This window comes from Eucalyptus grandis, chromosome 6, assembly GCF_016545825.1.
Source record: "Eucalyptus grandis isolate ANBG69807.140 chromosome 6, ASM1654582v1, whole genome shotgun sequence".
Lineage (NCBI taxonomy): Eukaryota > Viridiplantae > Streptophyta > Magnoliopsida > Myrtales > Myrtaceae > Eucalyptus > Eucalyptus grandis.
In genome coordinates this window covers 51,442,865-51,452,281 of record NC_052617.1, presented here as the reverse complement: position 1 = coordinate 51,452,281, position 9,417 = coordinate 51,442,865, and the positions used below count along the sequence as shown (strand labels likewise).

Sequence of the window (9,417 nt, the reverse complement as noted above, 5' to 3'; positions counted from 1 at the left end):
TTTCTTTCTTCTTTTTTTCCCACCTTCTCCTTCCCCTGGCCGGCGAACGCCAACCGGAGGCGAGGGCCAGCGAGGTCAGCCTCGCTAGCCGAAGGCAAGGGCCGGCGAGGCTCACCCCCACCGACCTCTAGCGAGGGAGAGGCCTCACCAGATCTAGCGAGGCTCGACCTCGCCATGGATAAGCGAGGCTGAGCCTCGCCAGATTTGGCGACAGTAGCCTCACTGGTGGCTAACGAGGCTCCTCACCCAGGGACGGCGAGGCTCGACCTCGCCATCACTGGGCGAGGCTTGCCTTCACTAGTGGCCAACGGGAGCAAGCCTCGCCGGTGGAAGGAGGAGGTGGGGAAAAAAATTATAAAAATATTAAAATTTCGAAAAAAAAAAATATTATAAATTGCCACATCAGCATTCGTCAGCCAGCTGTCCCCGACTAGTGTACACATCTCAACCAATTTTGACCGAATGGACTGAATTGACACAATTATAAAAGGTTTATAACTAAATTAGCCAAAAAAAAAAAAGTTTATGACTGATTGACATAATTGCAATAAGTTTAAGACTTTTTTGGTAATTCTCCCCCTAAAAGTACGCTCACATATACTACCGACTACAATGAAACCAACCACGCACAATCCTATGGCCAAAAGAAAAAAAATATTGCATTTTCCTGAAGTGTTTTTGCCGAGATTATAAATTGCATCAGAGAACATCAGCAAATAGCAAGCTGTGATGCCAGAAAATAGCGCAGATGAAATGGAAACTGTTCGTGTGCATTTAAACACGAGCAGTTTTTAAAATTTGAACTGTACATACGTGGGCGGTGGTCAACAGAGGATTACATGTACCCAGCAATTTCACCTTGCAATCGCAAAATGCAAATTGGCCGCCTTGGTTTGTACGGCTTTGAAATTCCGTAAGATAAGGGAAGAGACGGTGTCGGCCCGGCTCTTTGTTCAAGAGTAAAGTTGACTATACCCCTCATTTTACGTCGCTTTTCTTGAACAATATCACATATTCTCCCTATCACCTTTGTTTTCCTGTGAGCTTTGCGTGAAGGGCCGCTAACCCTTCTTTACGGTCTCATGGATCACGTTGAACTTATGAAAACTAATGCCATGAAGCCAACGCGGGAATGACCATTGAATACGCGCAAGGGTTGGACCTCGTAAGTTAGCAACACCATCGTCCCTTGCAAGCTCCACTACGAAGGAACGTATTTCTCATGTGCCATAAAAATTCCATATATTCCAAAGCTATTGAGAAAAATCGAAGAAAAATGGATTCATTCTATTAGATCAGTTCAATTACATCTTGAGAAATACCGCAATCATTACATCCAATGAAAAAAATACGAGTTTCAATATGTTTATTTTAAAATATAATTAATTATGTTTGTCGCGTGAAATAAATGAATATTTTTTTTCATTTTTTTTTTTTTTTTGTGAAGATAATGGTTGTGGAAAATGAAACCTACTTATTGAAAAGGAGCCGTTTCAATTCCTCCTGGATGACTTGGACAAAATAGAAAGAACATAGCTTGCACCTATAAGTAGGACTGACTTGCAACGCTGAGAAACGCACCTGTTTACATAAAAGCATCTATTAAGAGAACTTATTCGCTGCACTACACTCGCCCCAAAAGAGTTTCTTTGAACGGACTAAACAGCTAAGCCAACATGGCTTCCTTTGTCCAAACCGCATCATCGATGCCGAAAGTGGGTGAGATCTTCGACGAGAACCAGTGGGTGATCCAAATCCGCTGGGCACTCGAGGAAGAGCTCGAAGATGAAACCGAGGTGCCAGTCTCCATTTTCAGCGTCCGAGAGTATTAATGTCTAGCGACCCAGAACTGTACACCCGCAACAAGTGGCAATCGGTCCATACCACCATTGGCGCCCGGAGATGTACGAGATGGAGAGATACAAGCTTGCAGCGGCGAAAAGATCTCAGAAGCAACTCCAAAAGATCAAGATCCATAATTTGGTGGAGCAACTGGAAAAGCTGGAGTTGAGGACCCGAGCCTGCTATCACAAGTACCTGGACTTCAAAGGGGAGACGCTGGCATGGATGATGGCCATCGACGCGTCGTTCTTGCTTGAGTTCCTCCGAGTCTATGCAATCAAAGAAGGTACGATGCTCTCCAGGGTCTCATCGAGGATGTCACATTTGGTCGATTACACAGGAAGGAAGTCTGCACACAATGCCATCCTTAAAGACATAGTCATGCTAGAGAATCAAATCCCACTTTTCATATTGAGGAAGATGCTGGAATTCCGATTCACATCCCTCGACGAAGCTGACAACATGTTGCATGGGATGCTAATGGGGTTTTACAAGGAAGTCTCACCTTTCAAACTGATGGAGGCGCTGCCCAAGATACAAGTCTCAGTCTGTGCCCACTTGCTAGACTTCCTGTATGAAACCATAGTACCCAAAGTGCAGGAACAACCCGAGATTGTTGAGGAGGAAGGTGAGGAGGAAGGTGAGGAGGAAGGTGACAACGAGGACAAGGAAGGAAAGGCAAAATCACCATGGTCATTGTTGTCTTCCAGCGGCACAAATTATATTAGGCCACTTTGCGATCAAATTTGGAACTTGCTCTCCAAGGTGATCAAAGGCCCGATTGAAACTGTCAAGAGGCTGCTTCTTTCAAACCGAGCGAAGGTATTGAAATTGCCATTGACTATTCTGTCTAAAATCCCATTGTTGTCAGTCTTGGCACAGCCTCTTGAGTCCTTAATCTCATCCCAAGTAAAAGAAGAGGGCATGTCAGAAAATGAAAACAGCAATCCTCACGAGCCACCTTCAGTGGAGGAGATCACAATCCCCTCGGTCTCTGACCTATCCAATGTAGGAGTCCGTTTTGTATCCACCAAGGGTAACCTCTCTAGCATCAGTTTCGACGCCAAGTTGGCAACACTTTACTTGCCAGCCATAACTCTGGACGTGAGCTCGGAGGTGTTCATGAGGAACCTAGTCGCTTACGAGGCATCCAACGCAACAGGCCCATTGGTTTTCACTCGCTACACCGAACTCATGAATGGCATTATAGACACTTCCGAGGACGTGAAGCTGTTGAGAGAGAGAGGGGTCATTTTGAACCAACTGAAGAGTGACGAGGAGGTCGCGAAGCTGTGGAACGGGATGAGCAGGTCGATCCGGTTGACAAAAGTGCCCTTCTTGGACAAGGCGATCGAGGACGTGAACAAGTACTACAACGGGAGGTGGAAGGTTAAGCTCAGCAAGTTCACGAAGCAGTACGTGCTCAGCCCATGGAAATTCCTGGCAATGCTGGCTGGGATTGTAGTCCTGATGCTCTTGACATTGCAAGCCTTCTGCTCGGTCTATAGCTGTTCTCGCGTATTCCATATCAAAGCCCCAAGCATATGATCAAGCACGAAGATGTCGTGTCTGTGTGCATACGTGTTCCCTGTTTTTTTCTTTTAAGTGTAAGGAAAAAGCATGGTCTCACCACCGCCCACGGTGGCGCAGCTGGCTTTGGGGGAGGAGTTCGAATCCCTGAGGCGTCGCATTCGCGCGACTCACCCGCGGCTAGGTTTGTGGTGGTGGCTTAGTCCGCCCCAGATTTACACCACCAGCTGCCGGCTGTACGGTGATTCCCGAGTCACCAAAAAAGAGAAAGCATGGTCTCATACTCAGATCCGATGCAAAATGGATCAAGTTGGTGCACGTGAAAATTTGCAGTAATTTCATAGTTTTTTAGCCACACGATGAGTTTTTGTAAAATTGTGGTGTACTGTTATTGAAGGAGCAAGCGGGTTATCTTATTTTTTTAATTTTTCAGGTCGGAATTGTGATCATTAATAGCAATGATGCTGATGAGTTTGTCAATTCCAGCTAAATCTAACGACCTCTTCTCCTTGATTTTATCATGGGCATGTTTTGTTGTTATTATATATCTGAACGACATATCGGTTGTTTTTGCCCTAGCCTCTAAGATTCAGAGACTGCTGGGTGCCCAAAGATCCCCAGGCATCCAATTCAAGGGTGCAGGTGAGTCAGTTTTCAGTCGAACTATCTCTCTCCCTTATGGTCAGAGGGCATGTAGTGCTGGATTAGTCATATTTTAGGAGAGACTCGGGCCATTTGTCCAGTGGGTTCGTTCAATTACATGACAACGTTTAGTAAATTCTGAGTAACGTGCCTTTTTTGTGTCGTCACGTCTAGGACATGAATGGAAATATCTGTAGTCAGTATTCCTGGAGTCTTGAGCAGAACTATAGAAACATTGGAAGTTTGACAATGGGTTAATGGATTATTTTAAGCAGGTCCTAGAATTCATGTTGTCACGTGAAGTTTCCTTTTTTGCTTGAATAAATCTATCTCAAATTTTCTGAAAGAAACTTGAGCTCCTCTTCTGTAATATCACGAAGTTTTGACGTAGAACAGATTCTACGGTCGAAATTGAGTTTAGATAAAATTCTAGCGGGGTCGAGAGCTTAAAATTTGTTTGGCGAGATAAACTTTTTTATGGTATTATATTTAATAAAGCGAAATATCAAAGTTCAATTGAAGCACACGTGCCCGCTGAACAAAGCCTCGCGTTGTCCATTACTTGGCTCAGTAAAAATTAATGAAGATATGTACCTATGATGAGCTATGCCGATTCTCCACATAATAAGTTCAAATACTATAATTTTTTAGCCACTCAACGAAGTTTTATTCTTACCCGATTTATAAAGTTAATGGATAGGTTAAAAAAAAATCAATGGACAGGAATTCAGGTAAGATTCGGCATGCGTTGAATTCGGTGTTGGTGCTAATTTAAGATTTGTTCTGTACATGTTTTCTATGATTCAGCATTTTTACTAATCGATTATTTCCACCTTCTGTAGAAGATTGGCTCTTCTCATTATTGCAGCTATAATGCTCCTCTTCATTTTTTTTATTTTTGCATGTTAAGCCTAATTTCTTTAGTCTGTAACTTATTATACCATCTTCTATAACCTATGATACAGTTTCTAGCCAAGCCCACTATATTGCGACCTAACATTTCGCTATGTAAGTTGTGGTTTTTTGCTAATTGTATCTTATTTATGGAAAATATATGAAAGTATATATATGGAAAAAGTGTAATTGACCATCTCTCCATTTAGGCCCACACGTATTTGGATTAAATTGATTAACTTTTTCAACCGGTTTCATCTTTTACCCCTTTTTATGTTTTCTTATTGCAAGCTTAAATTGAGAGATAAAAATAGTAAGAAGACCCACACAATCAATTTTCATGAATATGATTAAAAAATTAAATACCGAAATGTAAATATTTACAAGTAAAAAATATTATTACCTACTAAAAAGAAATTGTTAATGTCATTATATAGATCTATTAAATTTAAAATAGAGAAAAAAAAAAAACCCCTTGCAACGTTAGTTTCCTCAACCAGTTTCATTTTTACTCTACTTTTCTTTTCTTTTTAGATTTGTATAATTCTTTATTGCAAACTCAAATTGAGAAACAAATCAAAGTAATAATATTCACACATTAGAAACAAATCCTACAATACTATTCAAAAAAAAAGAAATATATGGAGAATTCAATTGCAACTTTTAAAATAGTAGATATTATTCTCTAGCAAAAAAAAAAAGATTATTTAGATATTGTTCCCACAATAAATAAATAAAAACTTAATAACCCAAAAAATAGGGATGTAATTATCTTCTTCTTTTTTTGGCAAAATGTGTAATTATCTTGTGCTTTTTAAACTTTGATTATTGTACAATTCGTAATCATATAAGTCATAAATGTGGAGAAAGATTCGTCAATCTCTACTTTTCTTATTGCAAGAAAGTAAGAGGTATTCATTGTTGTTGAATTTTAGTTTGCATCTATATATTTTAGACATATAACTCTTCATTTTTTCTTGACACCTCGTTCAAAAGGATGTAGTTTGTATTGAAAGCAATTCACCAGTGAAAATAATTGTAGTAATAAAGATGATATGAATAATGCAACCAAAGATCCTAGTTATGAAAGCCAACATTTCAAGTGTTTTTTCATCTTTTAAATTTAATAGATCTATATAATGACATTAACGATTTCTTTTAAGTAGGTGATAATATTTTTTATTTGTAATTATTTATATTTCGGTATCTAATTTATTTTTTCTTTCATCATATTTATGAAAACTGATTGTGTGGGTGCTATTATGATTTTATCTCTCAATTTAAGCTTGCAATAAGAAAACATAAAAATAAAAAAATAAAAAAAGAAGAAGAAGGTAAAAGATGGAAACCGGTTTCCATTCAAAATGACGGTTAGCTAAGCCAGACCCTATATGTGTGTGTGTGTGTGTGTGTGTAACTCGGTACTACAGTGATGTTGTAGTTTCAGTTACTCTTGAAGCAAATACATTTATGGTTTTCAAGTAGCGATTGCAATGCTGTACGTACCTGCTAGGGTTGGCTTGAAGCCTTATGATTTGCTTCTAAGTCTTCTCTTTTCTAGAAATTTCAGTGCAGTGGCCGACACCAGTGTTGCCGTGGAGGTATGGATCCAGGCTCCCACAGCCCACACATCCATGGATGATATCCTTCCCTGTGTGGACGGGGCAACTGCCCAGGAGACCTTGTTACAGGATGTTACCTACCCGTTGGTCCGTGGAGTCATCAGATTCTTTGGCAATATCTCGAACCGCACAACCTTCCAGCAGGCAGTGGCCCTTTTTACGACAAGCAGCCTAGCCCGTCAGTGCTGCTTCTTTGTAATCCTTTCCATCTTGAAAACTGATAGAAGCTGCGCCGATGGTGAGTCAATTTTCGCATTGCATCGCAGGTAAGTTAGAGAATCTTTGCGTTAGCAATTATAAAAGCTGTTTCTCCATGTGAAACTTTGAATAGTTATGATCTGTGCAGGAATGGTGGAAATAAGTCTGTGAGGTCCCAGCAACTAATGTTTGCACTTCAGTGGGCCGCTTGACACCCACATTCTATGATCACATGGCGACCGTTGTCAATGTAAGCTATAGCGTACATCACTACAGCCCCTTCCTTGTCGACCGAGGAGACTGCTCTTCGTTCGAGAGGCCTTCCATCAAGTCGATAAGGATCGTTGTCCAGGCCTGAGGCTCTATAATAAGTGGATCTATGCTGGGTTGGCTTTGTTTTCTGCTTTGGTAATGCTTTCACTGTTGCTCTGGGTCATTTATGCGAAAGAGATTGGCAGATGCGCCTGGTCACCGAAAAGTTCACAGCTTTGATGGATCAAGAACATTCGGGAGTAGAAAAAGGTCGAGATCAATTGTGCCAATGAATCGTGCAAAATTTTCATCTAATTCTAATTTTAGTTTACTGTGGAAAAAGATTCTCAACACATCATGAAGGTTTTGGAAAAATCAACATTTTATGAACATTTAAAGAATATAAGCGCAGTGCTTGGCTGTGTTAGTGTGACCATGAAAATAACGCTCCAGTTGCTTTCATTTTTCTTGATAGATTCTTTTCCGACATTTTGAACACGATCTCCTCTTCACCAGGGACCCTTGCCCTTGAAATTTCTCTCCAGAGAGCAGGAACTAATGCTTGAACGTATTTCATTCACTTAGCCTTGGGAGCTTATGCTTCAACACGGCACACCGGCATCATTTACAACTATAGTTGTCCCACGCAGTTAAAGCAAGTTACATCTTCTTCTTCCCTTAGATTCAAAAAATAATGATTGGCGATCCCTCCCTCGGTCTCTCTCTATAATCACATGATATTTCCATCTCTAGCGGGATTCGGTGCTTTCCTTTACTCCTACTTACACAATAAAGTTCGTTTCAACGTAGTTGGGGAAATAACATATAAAGGCAGGTTCTATACTTTGTGGACCGTATATAAGATTGTTGACACATAAATTCCGCCGTTTTACTTAAAACTTAATCGCATATAATATTAGGAATTAGTCGTTTAAAAAAAATGAGCGGATCGGGCCGGATCCGGCTTTGGCCCGGCCCACCCCCTTCTTGTCCTTTTTTCCCTCGCGCTGGGCCCGGCCCAGCTTCCTTTCTCCTTCGGCCCGGCCCGCGCCCATCTTTTCTCCCTCCGGTTGGTCTTCGCGCAGGACCTGCAGAAGACAGAGCAGCAGAAGGAGCAGCGATGGAGGAGCAGGGAGATCGGGATGGCAGGCGGCCAGCGTGATCCGCGGGTAGGGAGTAGCCTGGCCGGCAAGTGGCACGGCAGTGGTCTTCGCGCGACGACCTGCAGAAGAAAAAGAGAGCAAAAAGGGGAAAGAAACGGGAAGAAAATGGGGCGAAGACCAGCACGAAGAGGGGCGGGGGGCAGAACACACTAAACAGAGAGAGAAACACAGAGGGAAGTAGAGGAGGAGAGGACCCCCCTGGGCCGTCGATCGCTGCCGGAGTTGCCGACCGCCTCCAACCCCACCGGAACCCCAGGAGGACAGAACACGAGCACCACAGAGGGAGAGAGAGAAACACAGAGAGAAACCGAGGGGAAAGGAAGGAGAATAGGCCGGATAAGGAGTCGAGGAGCCCCGGACGTCCAGGTGCCGCCGGTGAGTTCCCGATCGCCGCTGTAATCCTCGGAGCCGAGCAACACAGAGAAGGAGAGAACAGAAAACAGAGGGGAACGGGGGAACCGAGAGGAAACCAGAGGGAAAACAGAGAGAAAAAGAGGAGGAGAAAGACTCGTGGAGGCCAGCCAAGGACCCGAGGAGCCTCCGGAACGCCTAGCCACCGCCGGTGAGCCGCCGACCGCCGCCATTCCCGCTGGAACTCAGGTTGGTATTTTAACAAACACTTGGTGCGCGTCTTTTAGAACCGAGCCAGCCGGAGTTCCTCCGACCGTTTCGGGTGGACTCCGCCCACCACCCATCCCTTGCTATGTTTGCTGTTGCCCCGGTGCGCGTCCTCAGCAACCTTGACTCGCGCTCGGGCCTCGACCGAGCTCGAAGCTCTCGCTTCACCCTTACCCACCACCTGTTCACCGAAATGCTCCAGTGAACCGCGACGCCGACGTCCCTCCGCCGGTTGCCTCCGTCGCCCCCGACTCCGACCCCGAAGCCTCCGCCTCTGTCTTCGCCCCCTGACGCTTCTACCTCCGCCTTCGCCCCCTGGGTTCAACGGCGTCGCCGGCGTACGCCGTCCCGACACCCCTGGTCGCGACAAGGGGTGTAGGCCGAGCCAGGGCCAGATCATAGATCTGGCCCACTCGGCCTTTGTGTCCGCTTGGGCCCGTTGGGTTGGGCCCAAGTCGGGCTGAGGCTGGGCCCGAACAGGGCCGGGCGATCCTGGCCTGCCCCCACGCGGGCCTGACCCGGGCGGGTCTGGCCCAACCGCCCGACTGGGTCGGATCCGGGTCGTATCCGGGTCGGTTTAGACCGGACCCATAAAAAAAATACTATGATCACTGCATTCGATAAAAAAACACAAGTTATCACATATTGATTTTGAA

At 44.0% G+C, this 9,417-nt stretch overlaps 1 protein-coding gene across 1 annotated transcript; it reads left to right on the top strand.

The window, feature by feature from the left end:
* Positions 1-1,902: 1,902 nt before the first annotated feature.
* Positions 1,903-3,390, top strand: LOC104452244 (putative UPF0481 protein At3g02645). The gene has a single exon (XM_039314669.1). It carries the CDS (start codon positions 1,903-1,905, stop codon positions 3,388-3,390), a length of 1,488 nt encoding a protein of 495 aa, XP_039170603.1.
* Positions 3,391-9,417: the final 6,027 nt, after the last annotated feature.

Bases quoted from the DNA above. Each gene is read 5' to 3' on its own strand.
- LOC104452244 (XM_039314669.1), top strand. From the start codon at position 1,903: ATGTACGAGATGGAGAGATACAAGCTTGCAGCGGCGAAAAGATCTCAG.